Here is a 20,111-nt window from a genome sequence, read left to right as displayed (position 1 = left end):
GGTGTGGGAGGCAAGTTGTTAGAAGCAGTGAAAAGTTTTTATCGATGATGTAAGGTATGTGTATGAGTAGGAAGAGAGGAAAGTGATTGGTTCTCAGTGAATGTAGGTTTGCGGCAGGGGTGCGTGATGTATCCATGGTTGTTTAATTTGTTTATGGATGGGGTTGTGAATGCAAGAGTTTTGGAAAGAGGGGCAAGTATGCAGTCTGTTGTGGATGAGAGAGCTTGGGAAGTGAGTCAGTTGTTGTTCGCTGATGATACAGCACTGGTGGCTGATTCAGGTGAGAAACTGTAGAAGCTGGTGACTGAGTTTGGTTAAGTGTGTGAAAGAAGAAAGCTGAGAGTAAATGTGAATAAGAGCAAGGTTATCAGGTACAGTAGGGTTGAGGGACAAGTAAATTGGGAGGTAAGTTTGAATGGAGAAAAACTGGAGGAAGTGAAGTGTTTCAGATATCTGGGAGTGGATTTGGCAGCGGATGGAACCATGGAAGCAGAAGTGAATCATAGGAAGGGGGAGGGGGCGAAGGTTCTGGGAGCATTGAAAAATGTGTGGAAGTCGAGAACGTTATCTTTGAAAGCAAAAATGTGTATGTTTGAAGGAATAGTGGTTCCAACAATGTTATATGGTTGCAAGGCGCGAGCTACAGACAGTTGTTCGGAGGAGGGTGGATGTGCTGGAAATGAGATGTCTGAGGACATTATGTGGCGTGAGGTGGTTTGATGAAAGCCGGCAAGGCAGCAGGTTTGGATGGTATTGCAGTGGAATTTATTAAAAAAGGGGGTGACTGTATTGTTGACTGGTTGGTAAGGTTATTTAATGTATGTATGACTCATGGTGAGGTGCCTGAGGATTGGCGGAATGCGTGCATAGTGCCATTGTACAAAGGCAAAGGGGATAAGAGTGAGTGCTCAAATTACAGAGGTATAAGTTTGTTGAGTATTCCTGGTAAACTATATGGGAGGGTATTGATTGAGAGGGTGAAGGCATGTACAGAGCATCAGATTGGGGAAGAGCAGTGTGGTTTCAGAAGTGGTAGAGGATGTGTGGATCAGGTGTTTGCTTTGAAGAATGTATGTGAGAAATACTTAGAAAAGCAAATGGATTTGTATGTAGCATTTATGGATCTGGAGAAGGCATATGATAGAGTTGATAGAGATGCTCTGTGGAAGGTATTAAGAATATATGGTGTGGGAGGCAAGTTGTTAGAAGCAGTGAAAAGTTTTTATCGAGGATGTAAGGCATGTGTACGTGTAGGAAGAGAGGAAAGTGATTGGTTCTCAGTGAATGTAGGTTTGCGGCAGGGGTGTGTGATGTCTCCATGGTTGTTTAATTTGTTTATGGATGGGGTTGTTAGGGAGGTGAATGCAAGAGTTTTGGAAAGAGGCGCAAGTATGAAGTCTGTTGGGGATGAGAGAGCTTGGGAAGTGAGTCAGTTGTTGTTCGCTGATGATACAGCGCTGGTGGCTGATTCATGTGAGAAACTGCAGAAGCTGGTGACTGAGTTTGGTAAAGTGTGTGAGAGAAGAAAGTTAAGAGTAAATGTGAATAAGAGCAAGGTTATTAGGTACAGTAGGGTTGAGGGTCAAGTCAATTGGGAGGTAAGTTTGAATGGAGAAAAACTGGAGGAAGTGAAGTGTTTTAGATATCTGGGAGTGGATCTGGCAGCGAATGGAACCATGGAAGCGGAAGTGAATCATAGGGTGCGGGAGGGGGCGAAAATCCTGGGAGCCTTGAAGAATGTGTGGAAGTCGAGAACATTATCTCGGAAAGCAAAAATGGGCATGTTTGAAGGAATAATGGTTCCAACAATGTTGTATGGTTGCGAGGCGTGAGCTATGGATAGAGTTGTGCGCAGGAGGGTGGATGTGCTGGAAATGAGATGTTTGAGGACAATGTGTGGTGTGAGGTGGTTTGATCGAGTAAGTCATGTAAGGGTAAGAGAGATGTGTGGAAATAAAAAGAGCTGTGGTTGAGAGAGCAGAAGAGGGTGTTTTGAAGTGGTTTGGGCACATGGAGAGGATGAGTGAGGAAAGATTGACCAAGAAGATATATGTGTCGGAGGTGGAGGGAACAAGGAGAAGAGGGAGACCAAATTGGAGGTGGAAAGATAGTGAAAAAGATTTTGTGTGATCGGGGCCTGAACATGCAGGAGGGTGAAAGGAGGGCAAGGAATAGAGTGAATTGGAGCGATGTGGTATACCGGGGTTGACGTGCTGTCAGTGGATTGAAGCAAGGCATGTGAAGCGTCTGGGGTAAACCATGGAAAGCTGTGTAGGTATGTATATTTACGTGTGTGGACGTATGTATATACATGTGTATGGGGGGGGGGGCCATTTCTTTCGTCTGTTTCCTTGCGCTACCTCGCAAACGCGGGAGACAGCGACAAAGTATAATAAAAAAAAATATATATATATATATATATATATATATATATATATATATATATATATATATATGTGTGTGTGTGTGTGTGTGTGTGTGTGTGTTATGTGTATATGAGTGGATGGGTCATTCTTCGTCTGTTTCCTGGCGGCACCTTGCTGAGGCGGGAAACGGCAATAAGTAGAATATATAATAACATTCTATATAACATACCCTACCTCACTTGAAAATAAACATTTCCGGCTTTAGATTTTATTTCTATAAATGTGCATTTTAATACCTCATTTTTCAATTTTTGAGCCCCTCAGGGAAGTAAAGATGTTGGCGCTGAAAAGCTACATTTTTTGCAAATTTTTTCTCATGAATCCACAACTTTTCCGCAATACACCCCATTAGGATATAAAGTGTAAAAACGATCCACCCTATTGCCCAACTCCACCAGGGTAATAGCAGTAGTTGTTTTCTTCCTTTAAATACAGACAAAGTGTGCTGGGACTTTATGTGTGTGTGTGTGTGTGTGTGTGTGTGTGTAAGTGGATGAGACATTCTTCGTCTGTTCCTGGCACTACCTCGTTGACAAGGGAAAACAGCGATTATAATAATATATATATAAATATATATATATATATATATATATATATATATATATATATATATATATATAATCACTGAAACGGGAAAAATGCTGCCCAGGTATTCCTTACGTGTCGTAGAAGTCTGTCCTGGATGGCTTTTCAAAAGAAGGAACAGGGCAAGGAGCCAAGTGAGGAATTTTCCCCTGTGGCTTTGTCATGTTATTGACGCTGACTCACTCACGAGGGAAATGTCGAGGATGAATAGGAATAAAAATAAAGATCATATAAAAGAAAACCAATAACTGCCCAGAGTGGTGGAAGGAAAGTACACATCGCTATGTCTTCCTGTACCGTAGCGCTATCAGTTACCCTGCGATTCAAAAGAATTCAGAATGAAGAGGTAATAACCAAATAGAGTGGATTTAGAGGAATAAATCTTTATCACTAGGGTGATAACTGATTGATTTTGTGGAATTTGAAAAGTACTGACAGAAATTAGGTATTCAGAGCTTTTCAACCTGAAAATGATTTATAAAAATAATAATCTTTTTTTCCATCAAATTATGTATCTTGAATTCCTTTACATCTAGAATGCTATTCAGAACACCAGATTTTAGCTTCCTTGAAAATATTCATGTTTTTACATCAATATACAATTACATCAATACAACTGTATAACATTACTAAATATCTTTATGTCTTTTATTAATGTAATTCATATATGATTCTGCGACTCCTATTTTCTTTCTTTGTTGGTAAGGCGTAAGTAGGTGTTCCACGGTAATGCGTAAGTAGGTGTTCCACGGTAATGCGTAAATAGGTGTTCGACGGTAATGCGTAAGTAGGTGTTCGACGGTAATGCGTAAGTAGGTGTTCGACGGTAATGCGTAAGTAGGTGTTCGACGGTAATGCGTAAGTAGGTGTTCGACGGTAATGCGTAAGTAGGTGTTCGACGGTAATGCGTAAGTAGGTGTTCGACGGTAATGCGTAAGTAGGTGTTCGACGGTAATGCGTAAGTAGGTGTTCCACGGTAATGCGTAAGTAGGTGTTCGACGGTAATGCGTAAGTAGGTGTTCGACGGTAATGCGTAAGTAGGTGTTCGACGGTAATGCGTAAGTAGGTGTTCGACGGTAATGCGTAAGTAGGTGTTCCACGGTAATGCGTAAGTAGGTGTTCGACGGTAATGCGTAAGTAGGTGTTCGACGGTAATGCGTAAGTAGGTGTTCGACGGTAATGCGTAAGTAGGTGTTCCACGGTAATGCGTAAGTAGGTGTTCCACGGTAATGCTTAAGTAGGTGTTCCACGGTAATGCGTAAGTAGGTGTTCGACGGTAATGCGTAAGTAGGTGTTCGACGGTAATGCGTAAGTAGGTGTTCCACGGTAATGCGTAAGTAGGTGTTCCACGGTAATAATATAATTGCTGGTGTCACATTACTACGGGCAGGCTTTCTCTCCATGAATGACTGGATTACTATGCTTTTCCAGGTAATTTTGATATCAGTTACGCTCAAAACCAATCAAGCAATCAAATGTACAATGAAGCAATGCACAGGAATATCTGACTCTATTGAAATAGAAAAGTTCCCAATGGTATAATCAGAGGCCTCTCTCTCTCTCTCTCTCTCTCTCTCTCTCTCTCTCTCTCTCTCTCTCTCTCTCTCTCTCTCTCTCTCTCCCCTAATAGAAGACTTTACACTCTTTCTAACTTCAGAATTTTGATGATAGAAGAAACCGTGTAATGAGCCATGGGTTTATGGGAATGTAACTGAATTTTGCGTGAACTGGTGTTGTTAATTAGGCGCCGTCACACCCTGACCTGAGAGAGAGAGAGAGAGAGAGAGAGAGAGAGAGAGAGAGAGAGAGAGAGAGAGAGAGAGAGAGAGAGAGAGAGAGACTTCAACCCGACTTGTCCAGCTGGTGGCGAGTTGACAAGTCCTGCAGACGCCTTCTTGACATTGGGGTTTTGAAAAAAAAATATATATATCTATGGCTAACAATCAGTCAAAATTAATTGTTTCCTAACCTTTGAAAAAAAAAAGAAGATATATCTATGGTTAACAATCGCTCAAAATGAATTGTTTCCTAGCCTAACTTGGGTTAAGTCTAACGTATCCAGTGTGGAAAATGTTACGTCTTCTATATAACATACATTCTTGAGGTTAGGTTAGACGGGAATGAATTTCGCGTACCATGAATCGCATATTTCATCTTATATTACTGTATCTGATAAAGATTTTACCTGTTCATCTTAATCATTCATACAAAAAATGAGGAACATCAGAGGCTATAAATTTCCATACAACGGCAAAAAACAGCAATAGACGTTAACTAAAGGCAACAATTTTCCATTAACAAAAAAAACAGCAAAAGACGTTACCTAATTCTTTTTGTAGTAAATACATTTTGTAGACATTCCCAATGCGCTTCTTCTCGATTATGGGTAAAGCCCCCCAATCCTGAGCGCTAAAGAACTGCTGGACTTCTCGTTCCTCATGGCCTTTCTGGATTTCCATCACGGGAGTATGACGTACACGTCCTGCCTCGACGAGCGACGTGTCGTCTCTGATGCTCTCCTCTGAGAATTTTTCCCGCCAAAATATATAAAGTTTAATTGATGAAAAAAAAGAAGTTATTGTTAAATTATATCAACTCATTTTATTTTTCTTAATCAAAATAATTTACTTTCTTATTGCTATGAATAAGAAATTCTTAAGGATATGAATACATCATATCGTACAGCTTTCGATTCGTTAATTTTTTTTTCTTTTATATACTTTCAGATCTTAAGGTATGTAGTAAAAATGAATTTTTCTTATTTCTTGACACTTGATGGGGTTAAGAATCTTATTCATATAAAATGATTTTTTTATTAGGTATATACCCTTCCTGATCCACCCAAGCAGATGTAAAAAGGTTTTTACTAAGTAGATAAGCGAGAATACTTCCTCGTCCCGTTTGATGTATAATTTATATTATCAATAAATATTTGAATTTTGAATTTGATTTCTAAAGACACAACCTCCATCTTTTTAAAATACTCTTTCATGGTTGAATCAAACTCTTCCTTCATTAAAAAATAAAGTTTTGTTAAAAGATCACCCTCGTCTTTACCAAAGCTAAAGTAAAATTAACCAAACATTCAAAATGACTCTATACTAGGATATGTAAAAAGTGTTGAGCCACTCCTTGAATCATATACTCATTTACAATTATTATCATGAAGTCGTACCAAAATACAAATGTAGAAAATACATGGAAAATGAAATATGGCGTAATTATTCCAAGGGTTAATAATAACTAATTATCCGAACTTCGTTACCCAAGAGACAGACGTATATTGATCAAAACAAATATCAGTAATGATAAGACTTCAGAGAATATGTAAAATTTTTATAAGGAAAAGAAAATAAGTAATTTCTCTGGCAATGTCTGCGTGATACAGTGCCCAGCAGCGTAGACGAACATTTTGCAGTGATATCCAGTCCACCACACTCCAGACTTCCTCCGTACTGCCATGATGAGATTATAAAATCTTCAGGTATTATAAACATGTGTCTGGTGAGGATGTCTGGTAGGAAGTTGTTTGGGAGGGAGGATGCCTAGTAAGGATCGTCTGGTTGGGAGGGATCCCTGATTGGGAGTCGTCTGGAGGAGGATGTCTGGTTAGGAGTCGTCTGGTTGGGATGGATGCCTGGTAGGGAGTTGTTTCCCAAGACAATCATCCCAGGACCCAGTATGTGTAGCAACAAGGTTCCACCATTGGTACTAACCTCCCAGGTATTATAAATGGACTTGGGTAATGGTGGGCTACTCTGGCTCAGCGCCACTTGGCAACTCACCCTCACCAAACCTAGACTTGAAAGCGTTAGATTATTTTTCTTTATTTTCCATTTCCATCGTAAGGCTCGTTCCTCGATTAAATTCCAATTTGAAAAAGGTTTTTTATTTTCTTCCCTAATTCCCTGATTGGTAATGAGTGTTTCTTTATAACAATTTAAGGGTAATTCACTTCCAAAATACGTTTCGAGAGTACAGAAAAAACATTCATAGAATTTCAATTATGTAGATATCATCCAAGCTTTCACTGGTTGAAAAATGCATTACAAGTGGAGCTAACAGTACTATCATTTGTCTGAAATCATAAAATCTCGTAATATACTTTGAAAATACATTGCATTAGGCTAAACAAGGAAAAGATGAATGCTATCTGAATACATGAGGCATGGAGAAAATTCATGATATGAGACCCTAGTGTACTATACAAATAGGTAAACACACACTTTTATATTTATGTATTTATTTTGCTTTGTCGCTGTCTCCCGCGTTATCGGGGTAGCGCAAGGAAACAGACGAAAGAATGGCCCAACCCACCCACATACACATTATATATATATATATATATATATATATATATATATATATATATATATATATAATCAAATAAATTGCAAAATCAATAAGACAAAGAATATTTGCTTGCAAGATACAGTGAAGGTACAGAATTGTCACAGTCCATTACATAAAAGTTGACACGTTTCTTCGTCTGTTCACATGAACCACTTCATAAATTTGATGAACATGCATCAGTAATGTGGTAAATAATATGGTGTACACATGCATCAGTAATGTGGTAAATGATATGGTGTACACATGCATCAGTAATATGGTAAATAATATGGTGTACACATGCATCAGTAATATGGTAAATAATATGGAGTACACATGCATCAGTAATATGGTAAATAATATGGTGTACACATGCATCAGTGGTAAATAATATGGAGTACACATGCATCAGTAAATGAACTGCAAGTATTTCAAAACCCTTCCCGAGCTCTGAGCAGGTCGTTGAGGCACATGACCACACGTCTCCTCTGTACTTCTTGAAAACATAAAACTAAAAAAAAAAAAGAATCAGGTTTATAGACGCAAGACGCCACATTGGATCCACCTCTGTCATTCTTTCCTGAGCCAGTTTTCACAAGACTGCTTGCCTACAGTAGTAGACCTAGAGTGTAAGGCACACTGACATGCTACTCTAAAGCAAATTATTTTTATACCTCACCCAGTGTTTTGACAAGTGCCGCCCTTGGCTGTGAGAGCGGGAGGGCATGAGGTTAGCAACCTTGTGTTGGTTGAAGCACGTACGCACACACAACCCTCATCAAAGCACCCACTCCCTCGAAATGTGTCTCATATTCTATAACGTTGAGCCAGTTCGTTAAAATTACCTTCACCCTTCCTCTCCTGCACATGATAACTGGACTGCGAAAGTGAATAGTGGTGTAGGGGGTTGGAGCCAGGCAGCAGCGACAGCGTTAACAGAATTGTGTTGGCAAAGCTTTGCTTCAGCGGTGTGGCCGGCCATGTTGACTGGCGGCACTGACCAAGACGCCTCCCCCTCGCTGAGTAGCCATGGCACTGGGACGACCATATCACTGGATATTTGTCTTAATTTACATACACACACGTTAGGGAGTTCTACCGTACGTGATGTCCCTGCACCAAACCTATGGATAAAAGAAAGATAACAGTGTTTTAAGAAGTTAAAGAAGCGTTCTTTTTGACGACGTTACAACCCCTCTAACCTGTGCAGTGATCAAGATGTGAACAACAGTAACTGCTATAAGTGATAAAGGCGTCTGAGGTGAACTCTTCAGGACTAGTTAAAAAATAAATAGTCCCTCAAATTGAAACCTTTCACACAAAGACGTCACCCAGGGACCATTTTGAGTGGCATATTACTAGTGTTGGTGGATGTAACGACAATGTACATACAGTTGTGCCATGTGAAGGAACATCAGAAGCTGATCGCCACTAATTACAGCTGAAGATAATTATGTAGTGCACTATTTTCAGGAGGAAAGTTTGTAGCAAAAAAGCTATAATGATATGGGAATGAATTCAGGGAGATCTATAGCTGTATAACCTGTTAGAAAAGACATCTCGTACGAGTTCTGAAGATATTAGTTTAACTTCATGTATAAGATGCTACTGTGTGACAAATAAAGACGTAGGAAACCATAAGATGGGACGAGTAGAATTGTGGGTTTAGGAAGACTATAGAAACATCTTTGGCATTCAATAACGATGTTTATATGTTTTTTTTTTTAAAGATTTTTGGGTAATCCAAGCGCCAATGTTTAGAGTTTAAATGGTTTTGATATGTTACAGGGTTTTATTATTCTTTAACTTTACAATAGCCATGGAAAGTTTGCAGATACTCAATTGTTGCATTATAACGGACAGTAAATGACACAAGAGTGGTTAGGTTGTAGTCGTGGGGGGGGGGGGGGGCTATATTCCCCCAGTCACAACCATTTCCCCATTGTACTTGAGTTTGATAGTCACTGAACCGAGTTGCATAATTGCATAGCTCTGCTGCACACTCTTGGACATTAAAGCCCACACATCCCACCCTTGTATGGCTTGTGGTGACGACCGGTGGACGTGGCCACCTTCCTGAGTGCTGCAGGAACCTCATAAGGATAGAAGGATCTTCTAGGCCACGAAATATCTATCTAGAATATGTAGATTTCTCCATTCTGAATATGCTTTATTTCGTAATTATGAATATTTCTTCTTTATTCAACCATCCCCCCACCATCCAACACAAAATATATCTGGTTATGCCAATAGTTGGTGGTTGGTTATCTGGATCTTAGGTCTATCAACTGCCAGGGGTCCTTAAGGCTGTCAACGTATAGTTAAAACCACCAATCAAAAAATATCTTGAGCAACTTATTCAGATTTTCAAGGTAATTCGAGCGCCATACATGGTCTCCCTGAGCCATCAGCCTTGAGTACCGGCATGACTTTAAATACTGACCATACGAATGACGTAATTCGTAATAATATATATTCCAGTAAGCCGAATGAGTTAGATCTTATAAAAAAGTATTATTAAATATTGTGAGTGAAGTGTTTGATTTTTTTTTTTTTTGAGATGGGAGAATCGTGCTTTAGGAAAATAACATTAATTTCTCCGGGATTGCATAAGACCAGCTCCCAGCGCCTCTTCGCGCCCGACTCCGAATCCATGGACGCGAATCTGCGTTCGAATACAATACTTCAAAATCCAAGAGGATGGCCATTACTCGAACAGTGAGGTGAGATATTCATTTTGGGAATTGATTTTATGTGTGTGTGCTGAATATATATGGATGGCGAAGTAAGCTTAGTCCAAATCAGTAGTGTGAAAAGGAAGTCAGTAGTATAAATAAAGGCCGAACACCTGGTCAGCTGCTGACATGGTCACACTGACTCAGATTTCCTTTACAATGAACTTTGAAGGAAGATAATGGAATAGATAGATATCTCTCACTCACACTCTCTACACAGCAGCCAGACGTAAGTTAAACTCTCCCTGCTCAGTACAGTTTTGAGAACATGTGAAATTAACTAGCTATCAGGAAAGGTTTTATCAGATCTACAGGTCGCCTTGATGCTCCACTATAGATTGCAGATAAACCATATAGAAACTATATAGATTACGACATAGATTGAGATTGAATGAGATTAGTGACTTTTAGACTGAAGTGGTCGGCTGTTAAGGGTTGTTAAGGGGTCGAAATGGCCTCTTGTAGAACCGTCGTCGGCTGATAAGGGACCCAAGTGCTGGTATGGGGGTCAGGACCTTAGGAAGGTCAGTCTGCCACAAAGACCATCTCTGTAATGAAGACTTGTGTTAATCATCTTATTTATAACACTTTATTAAATGATAGGAATGAGGAATTTGCAGGAGAGAATGATTTTGATGACTCCCTTTTAGTTATATATTAGTCGATGGTGGATGGGGCTATGAAGTGTAGGGAAAACATGCCGTCACAAATGGCATGATGGTTCATGTGATATCAAAATATACCTAATGAGTGTGTATATGAGGAAAATTTTCGATTGATTAATATAAAAGTAGGCAGTACACTCATAAAATGTTGATAGAACTTATTAATGCCCTCACTTAGTAGACAAATTGATATTAGAAAATATATCAACTGGATGGAGATTACAAAACAGAATAAGAGAAATACGCAAAGAAAAACTTCAATGTAAACTTAGATTTTATGAGTTGATTGGTCTTCCCACAATATTACAGATGTAGTTTGTTAACCCTACTGCATCCTCTTGTATATTGGTGGATTATATTGGTTTTCAGTGTTAAAGGAGGCCTGAATCATGAACAGTTAGATAAATCTTGACTACACGGAGGTTTGATGAGCTTTTTGTAGAATCTGATTTTTTATTATAGGTTTATTACCAAGTTTTACTTTAACGTTAAAGGTTCTCTGGTATTCCATCATTGCTTGATTTAAAATCATTCAGTACTAAAGATGACAGATTAGTTGCTTGCTGATATTTTTGTAATAAACCTGAATTATATAAAGTGAAGTACATGTAAGAAACTTACATGTAAAAAACCATTTCCCATAGCAAAAATAGCAATCCAGAGCTAAACTGATCAACTGTAATAAATGTAACCAGTAGAGATATTTCCAGAAATCATCAGAACCTTTGGAAACCTCACCAAACTTCCCAATATAGCTGAGGTTATCTTCACTCCACATGTTTTCATTATTCTATACACATTACAGTTTTGTCTGCTCTTTCTTGTCTTTTGGTAAGATTACATGCTGCCTATAGTTTATTTATGATTCATTACCCAGAACTCTGAGGTCAAACCTCTCATCAGTTATATGGTTACTTGACTCAAATATTTGCTGTTTATTTGGTAAAAGTCCAGGTCATCCCCCTTTGTTTCCATTTGCTTTAGATATTGAATTATTTTGTGTCTTTCAAAATACAATTAAAGTTGCAGAGTATGATTTGGAGTATTGTTTAATGATATTAGATAAGATGATAGTAGTACTGTTTATTGGGGAAAATGTTGAGCTGAGTGATAAAGTAAAATCAATTCTATTGAGATGGGAATGGGAGGAAGTTTTAGAAAACGTTGAGATATTTAGAAAAGTTATTAACAGAATACTAAAGGGTCTTGATCCATATAAGGCTCATGGTAATGATGAAATTTCACTGGATGTGCTGCAGATATGTGCACATACATCAAACCAATTTGTTGAAGTATATTTCATGATAGCAATGGAGAAAGACAAAGTTCCAGGAAAGTGAAAAAGGGCAAATGTCATACCCATCTACAAGAAAGGTGACCAAGAGGAGGTGCTTAGCTGCAGACCAGTCTATCTGATGAGAGGAGTCTGTAAGGTACTGGAAGAGAAGGTCAGGAAGCAAATGGATGACTTTCCATAGAGGAGAAATATCCTAAGTGAGAGCAAAGCGATTTAAGGAAGACTGGAGGGTTTTTGTGTGTCTGGACCGTCAGAAAGCATTCAGCATTTTACTTCTGAATCACTAAGCTGGATCACTAACCAGGTATAAGATAATGGATAGAAGATTATCATAGTGGAAGGGGATAGAGGTCGTGCACACTTGTTAAGAGGGGGGCTTCTTCAAATTGATCGAGACCACTTGGTAGTATGCAGCAGGATTCTGTTTTGCGTCCACTCCTCCTCTTAATGTGAATGACTTACCAGAAGGTATGAACTGCCTAAGTATGTTTGCAGATAATTCAAAGGTCATGAGGAAAGTAAAAAGCAAGGAGGAATGCATCATCTTTAAAGTTAGTCTGATACATGGTTGATTAAATTCTATCTATCTATCTATTTATCTGTCTATATCTCTGACAGATGGGAACTCCCATCAATGAAGTGGCCACAGTGAAAGAGTATCCTCTTATCCCAGTCCTTATATGCCTCCCTTACATGATGAAATTCGACATGTGCAAATGTAAAGTAGTGAGGATGGGACAGAGTTAAAAGACGGCTTCAATTTGGTTATTATCTACTTAGGAATAAGCTCTAGAATTCTCTGTGTGAGGACATTGCCAAGTATGAGTGAAGAAAAATTGACATAGAGGATATATATGTCTGAGGTGGAGGGAACAAGGAAAAATGAGAGACCAAATTGGAAGTGGAAGGGTGGAGTGAAAAAGATTTTGAGTGATTGGGGCTTGAACGTACAGGAGGGTGAGAAGCGTACAAGGAATAGAGTGAAATGGAATGATGTGGTATACCGGGGTTGACATGCTGTCAGTGGACTAAACCAGGGCATGTGAAGCATCTGGGATGAACCATGGAAATGTCTGTGGGGCCTGGATGTGGATAGGGAGCTGTGGTTTCAGTGCATTACATTTGACAGCTAGAGACTGAGTATGAATGAACATGGCCTTTTTGGCTGTTTTCCTGGTGCTACCTCACTGAAGCAGGGGATAACAATGCTGTTTTCCTGTGGGGTGGGGTAACGCCAGGAATGGATGAAGGCGAGCAAGTATGAATATGTACGTGAGTATGTATGTAATGTCTCTGTATGTATATGTATGTATATGTGCATATATGGGTGTTTAAGTATGGATGGCTTAGATGGTATTGTAATGAAATTTATTAAAAAAGGGGGTGACTGTGTTGTTGATTGGTTGGTAAGGATATTCACTGTATCTATGGATCATGGTGAAGTGCCTGAGGATTGGCGGAATGCATGCATAGTGCAGTTGTACAGAGACAAAAGGGATAAAGGTGAGAGTTCAAATTACAGAGGCATAAGTTTGTTTAGTATTCCTAGGAAATTATATTAGGGGTATTGATTGAGAGGATACAGGCATGTACAGAGCATCAGACTGGGGAAAAGCAGTGTGGTTTCAGAAGTGGTAGAGTATGTGTGGATCAGGTTTTTGCTTTGAAGAATGTATGTGAGAAACACTTAGAAAAATAGGTGGATTTATATGTAGCATTTATGGATCTGGAGAAGGCATATGATAGGGTTGATAGAGATGCTTTGTGGATGGTTTTGAGAGTACATGGTGCGGGAGGTAAGTTGCTAGAAGCAGTGAAAAGTTTTTACCAAGGATGTAAGGCATGTGTATGAGTAGAAACAGAGGAAAGTGATTGGTTCCCAGTGAATGTTGGTTTGCAGTAGGGGTGCTTGATATCTCCATGGTTTTTTGATTTGATTATGGATGGGGTTGTTAGGGAGGTGAATGCAAGAGTTTTGGAGAGAGGGGCAAGTCTGTTGTGGATGAGAGGGCTTGGGAAGTGAGTCAGTTGTTGTTTGCTGATGATACAGCGCTGGTGACTGATTCGGGTGAGAAACTGCTGAGGTTGGTAACTGAGTTTGGTAAAGTGTGAAAAGAGAAAGTTGAGAGTAAATGTGAATAAGAGCAAGGTTATTAGGTTCACTAGGGTTAAGGGACTTCTTAACTGGGAGGTAAGTTTGATTGGAGAAAAACTGGAAGTGAAGTGTTTTAGATATCTGAGAGTGGACTTACCAGTGGATGGAAGCATGGAAGTGTAAGTGAGTCATAGGGTAGGGGAGGGGGCAAAGGTTCTGGGAGTGTTGAAGAATGTGTGGAAGGTGAGAACTTTATCTTGGAGAGCAAAAATGGGTATGTTTGAAGGAATAGTGGTTCCAACAGTGTTATATAGTTGTGAGGCATGGGCTATTGATAGGGTTGTGTAGAAGAGGGTGGATGTGTGAGGACAATATGTGGTGTAAAGTGGTTTGATCGAGTAAGTAATGAATGGGGAAGAGAAATGTGTGGTAATAAAAAGAGTGTGGTGAGAGAGCAGAAGAGGGTGGGTTGAAATAGTTCAGACATATGGAGAGAATGAGTGAGAAAAGATTGATAAAGAGGATATATGTGTCAGAGGTAGAGGGAAGAAGGAGAAGCGGGAAACCAAATTGGAGGTGGAAGGATGGAGTGTGTGTGTGGATGATATATAGAAATCCTCCCCTCTCATTTTTTTAATCTTCCAAAAGAAGGAACAGAGAAGGAGTCCAAGTTAGGATATTCCCTCTAAGGTTCAGTCCTCTGTTGTTAACGTTACCTTGCTAACATGAGAAATAGCGAATATGTACGAAAATTTTTTTTTTTTTTTTTTTTTTTATACTTTGTCGCTGTCTCCCGCGTTTGCGAGGTAGCGCAAGGAAACAGACGAAAGAAATGGCCCAACCCCCCCCCATACACATGTACATACACACGTCCACACACGCAAATATACATACCTACACAGCTTTCCATGGTTTACCCCAGACGCTTCACATGCCTTGATTCAATCCACTGACAGCACGTCAACCCCTGTATACCACATCGCTCCAATTCACTCTATTCCTTGCCCTCCTTTTACCCTCCTGCATGTTCAGGCCCCGATCACACAAAATCTTTTTCACTCCATCTTTCCACCTCCAATTTGGTCTCCCTCTTCTCCTCGTTCCCTCCACCTCCGACACATATATCCTCTTGGTCAATCTTTCCTCACTCATTCTCTCCATGTGCCCAAACCATTTCAAAACACCCTCTTCTGCTCTCTCAACCACGCTCTTTTTATTTCCACACATCTCTCTTACCCTTACGTTACTTACTCGATCAAACCACCTCACACCACACATTTTCCTCAAACATCTCATTTCCAGGACATCCATCCTCCTGCGCACATCTCTATCCATAGCCCACACCTCGCAACCATACAACATTGTTGGAACCACTATTCCTTCAAACATACCCATTTTTGCTTTCCGAGATAATGTTCTCGACTTCCACACATTTTTCAAGGCTCCCAAAATTTTCGCCCCCTCCCCCACCCTATGATCCACTTCCGCTTCCATGGTTCCATCCGCTGACAGATCCACTTCCAGATATCTAAAACACTTCACTTCCTCCAGTTTTTCTCCATTCAAACTCACCTCCCAATTGACTTGACCCTCACCCCTACTGTACCTAATAACCTTGCTCTTATTCACATTTACTCTTAACTTTCTTCTTCCACACACTTTACCAAACTCAGTCACCAGCTTCTGCAGTTTCTCACATGAATCAGCCACCAGCACTGTATCATCAGCGAACAACAACTGACTCACTTCCCAAGCTCTCTCATCCCCAACAGACTTCATACTTGCCCCTCTTTCCAGGACTCTTGCATTTACCTCCCTAACAACCCCATCCATAAACAAATTAAACAACCATGGAGACATCACACACCCCTGCCGCAAACCTACATTCACTGAGAACCAATCACTTTCCTCTCTTCCTACACGTACACATGCCTTACATCCTCGATAAAAACTTTTCACTGCTTCTAACAACTTGCCTCCCACACCATATATTCTTAATACCTTCCACAGAGCATCTCTATCAACTCTATCATATGCCTTCTCCAGATCCATAAATGCTACATACAAATCCATTTGCTTTTCTAAGTATTTCTCACATACATTCTGCAAAGCAAACACCTGATCCACACATCCTCTACCACTTCTGAAACCGCACTGCTCTTCCCCAATCTGATGCTCTGTACATGCCTTCACCCTCTCAATCAATACCCTCCCATATAATTTACCAGGAATACTCAACAAACTTATACCTCTGTAATTTGAGCACTCACTCTTATCCCCTTTGCCTTTGTACAATGGCACTATGCTCGCATTCCGCCAATCCTCAGGCACCTCACCATGAGTCATACATACATTAAATAACCTTACCAACCAGTCAACAATACAGTCACCCCCTTTATTAATAAATTCCACTGCAATACCATCCAAACCTGCTGCCTTGCCGGCTTTCATCTTCCGCAAAGCTTTTACTACCTCTTCTCTGTTTACCAAATCATTTTCCCTAACCCCCTCACTTTGCACACCACCTCGACCAAAACACCCTATATCTGCCACTCTGTCATCAGACACATTCAACAAACCTTCAAAATACTCATTCCATCTCCTCACATCACCGCTACTTGTTATCACCTCCCCATTTACGCCCTTCACTGAAGTTCCCATTTGCTCCCTTGTCTTACGCACCCTATTTACCTCCTTCCAGAACATCTTTTTATTCTCCCTAAAATTTACTGATAGTCTCTCACCCCAACTCTCATTTGCCCTTTTTTTCACCTCTTGCACCTTTCTCTTGACCTCCTGTTTGAGGTAGTATGTTTGAGGAAAGGAACCTGGATGTTTTGGCTCTGAGTGAAACGAAGCTCAAGGGTAAAGGGGAAGAGTGGTTTGGAAATGTCTGGGGAGTGAAGTCAGGGGTTAGTGAGAGGACAAGAGCAAGGGAAGGAGTAGCAATACTCCTGAAACAGGAGTTGTGGGAGTATGTGATAGAATGTAAGAAAGTAAATTCTCGATTAATATGGGTAAAATTGAAAGTTGATGGAGAGAGTGGGTGATTATTGGTGCATATGCACCTGGGCATGAGAAGAAAGATCATGAGAGGCAAGTGTTTTGGGAGCAGCTGAATGAGTGTGTTAGCGGTTTTGATGCACGAGACCGGGTTATAGTGATGGGTGATTTGAATGCAAAGGTGAGTAATGTGGCAGTTGAGGGAATAATTGGTATGCATGGGGTGTTCAGTGTTGTAAATGGAAATGGTGAAGAGCTTGTAGATTTATGTGCTGAAAAAGGACTGATGATTGGGAATACCTGGTTTAAAAAGCGAGATATACATAAGTATACTTATGTAAGTAGGAGAGATGGCCAGAGAGCGTTATTGGATTACGTGTTAATTGACAGGCGTGCGAAAGAGAGACTTTTGGATGTTAATGTGCTGAGAGGTGCAACTGGAGGGATGTCTGATCATTATCTTGTGGAGGCTAAGGTGAAGATTAGTATGGGTTTTCAGAAAAGAGGAGTGAATGTTGGGGTGAAGAAGGTGGTGAGAGTAAGTGAGCTTGGGAAGGAGACCTGTGTGGGGAAGTACCAGGAGAGACTGTGTACAGAATGGAAAAAGGTGAGAACAATGGAAGTAAGGGGAGTGGGGGAGGAATGGGATGTATTTAGGGAATCAGTGATGGATTGCGCAAAAGATGCTTGTGGCATGAGAAGAGTGGGAGGTGGGCTGTTTAGAAAGGGTAGTGAGTGGTGGGATGAAGAAGTAAGAGTATTAGTGAAAGAGAAGAGAGAGGCATTTGGACGATTTTTGCAGGGAAAAAATGCAATTGAGTGGGAGAAGTATAAAAGAAAAAAAATATATATATATATATTTATATTTATTTTTATAAATTTATATTATTTTCTTTTCAGATGTTTCATGTGATGCATATACCATGCATGCCAAGAAGCTGCAATACAGGGACAGCAGATGGACAGCATTAATGATGGAACTGGTTGATGGTATTTCTGAAGTATTTGCTATTTTCAAGTGAAGGTGTCTTGAGCGAAGTATTAAATATGACAAGAGGTTTCTGTGACACATGAACATTTTGATGTTTGTATATATTTGATTAATTATAGCAACTGTAGTCTTGATCATGATGGTAATGGAAAGAGGAATTGATTTAATTGAAAAATGCTGTCCAGGGACAAGTTTAATGCTTAGTTTTCATAAGCTACGAGAAACAATATGAAAGATATTCAATATGATTAAGTTTTTGTATAAGAAAATTTTATGATTTTGTGATGTGATGAATAGTGCTTTACAAGTAATATGTTGTTTTAATTTATTTTATTAAAAGATGTGTGAAATAATTCAGTCTAGAATGAGTATGAATTAGAATTGTACATGTTGCTGTATTAGCATAATTAAAACAAGCAATACAACTTCTGCAACACATGTAGAAAATGTTTCTAGAATTATGGAAACTTACTCTGACTCCAGCCCAGATTTTTGATTGACTAGTGAGCCAAATACTTGAGAGTAGTGCCACAAAGGCTGTAAATGTGCAGGTTAAATGTATGCATTGTATATAAAGGAACTATCTGTTATTAGTACTGATAAGTTTATAAGTCTTGTGGATATTTATCACCGTATATTTATTGTTATTTGAAAAATTATTACAGATCATGAATGTAAACAAAGATTTGCACCCTAAGTATGTTATTAGTGGTTTTACTAACTGCAATGAAGGAAGTACACCAGTGAGAGCTATGTGAAGGTTATCTCAAAGTGTATTGTGTAAAGAACCATGGAGTCTCTCTCTGTCCCAAATATTGATGGCACTGGCCAGTACATTCAGACGATTGAATGGGATATGATGAACAAATACAAGTTTTTTCCTCTATCAATGCTCAGTTCATTCTCTGTGAGATGTTTACTCTACCCATTCACCGTTATCAAGACACGTATCCAAATTCAGAGACATTCTGAGATCTACAGGGGTACTTTTGATGCATTCCAGAAGATAGTCAGATATGAAGGTATGTGTACTTAATCTTTAGCTTGTAGCAATTACATGCTAGGGTGAGTGGGTACACATGTGGGTTAAATGGCAGCAGCTTTTAAAGATTTAAGAGCCTTAGTAGTGTGCTAAGGTTTGATTGTGTGGCATTATGTTTAAATGGCATATAATAATTGTTTTTCATATTTCAAGTGTTTCTAAAGATCTCTTGTCTGGGGAAGATGATGTTTTAGAAATCTACAGTCCTGAAAGAGTCAAGTAAGTAATCTTAAAATGAGCAAGGAGAGGTTGACAAACAGATTATATGTGTTTAGAAGTAGATGGGGAAAGGAGAAGGGGGAGACCAAGCTGGAGATGGAAGGATCGAGTTAAAAATATTTTGAGTGGCTGGGGCCTGAATATTGCAGGAAGGTGAAAGGCATCCAGAATAGGGTGAGATGGAACATTGTTGTATGCAGAGGGCAACATAATGTCAGTGGATTGAAGAGGCTAGGGGAGGCCTTGTTATAAATAGGGTGTTGTGGTGTCAGTGCGTTGCACACAACAGCAAGGGAATGGATGTGAGGGAATGTAGCCTCTCCTCATCTGTTCCAAGTGCTACCACACTTATGTGGGAAATGGCAGACAAGCATGAAAAATATATATAGGCATGTGTATAGGATCTTAAATTTTCATAGACTGATTAATACAAGTGTCAAATTATGGATGTTATGTATTATATAGCTACTGCATTCATATAAAACTTGTTTAGTGAAAAGAGATTAGGTGTATTCCTTAAGTAGGGGACATTATGATATTATTGACATTTCGCTTTATTTTGTAATATATATTGTAACCACCTCTTTGTGTATTCTTGCAACTGTAAAAAAGTGTTACCAAGCTTATATAAGTAGCAGATGTTTAATCTCAGTATGGTTTCACAAATTCCTGTTATGTCTAGTGAAGGTAAAGTTTCAAGTTAATGCTTAGAATTCAAGGA

The 20,111-nt window shown here is 39.5% G+C and overlaps 2 protein-coding genes across 3 annotated transcripts in view; one reads left to right on the top strand and one right to left on the bottom strand.

Moving 5' to 3' along the window:
• LOC139751448 (uncharacterized) overlaps positions 1–8,441 on the bottom strand; it is a 149,817-nt gene extending 141,376 nt beyond the window's left edge. The window contains exon 1 of one of the 2 annotated variants that reach the window (XM_071666865.1): positions 8,189–8,441. Coding sequence is in view for 1 of the 2 variants with exons in the window: in XM_071666864.1 (XP_071522965.1) it covers positions 5,335–5,470 (136 nt within the window). In the remaining variant the exon portion in view is untranslated. Of the gene's footprint in view, positions 1–5,334; positions 5,501–8,188 lie in introns of those variants that run through there. The other variant, XM_071666864.1, reaches the window with a different exon arrangement.
• A 1,718-nt stretch (positions 8,442–10,159) lies between these two features.
• The window catches only part of LOC139751450 (solute carrier family 25 member 44), a 32,485-nt gene continuing 22,533 nt past the window's right edge, over positions 10,160–20,111 (top strand). The window contains exons 1-3 of the mRNA XM_071666866.1: positions 10,160–10,307; positions 18,039–18,128; positions 18,795–19,151. Of these exons, the coding sequence (XP_071522967.1) occupies positions 18,920–19,151 (232 nt within the window). The 5' untranslated portion in view covers positions 10,160–10,307; positions 18,039–18,128; positions 18,795–18,919. The remainder of the gene's footprint in view (positions 10,308–18,038; positions 18,129–18,794; positions 19,152–20,111) is intronic.

Source organism: Panulirus ornatus, chromosome 11 (assembly GCF_036320965.1).
Source record: "Panulirus ornatus isolate Po-2019 chromosome 11, ASM3632096v1, whole genome shotgun sequence".
Classification (NCBI taxonomy): Eukaryota; Metazoa; Arthropoda; class Malacostraca; order Decapoda; family Palinuridae; genus Panulirus; species Panulirus ornatus.
The sequence above is the reverse complement of the archived record's forward strand: the minus strand, read 5'-3'. Positions and strand labels throughout refer to the sequence as shown.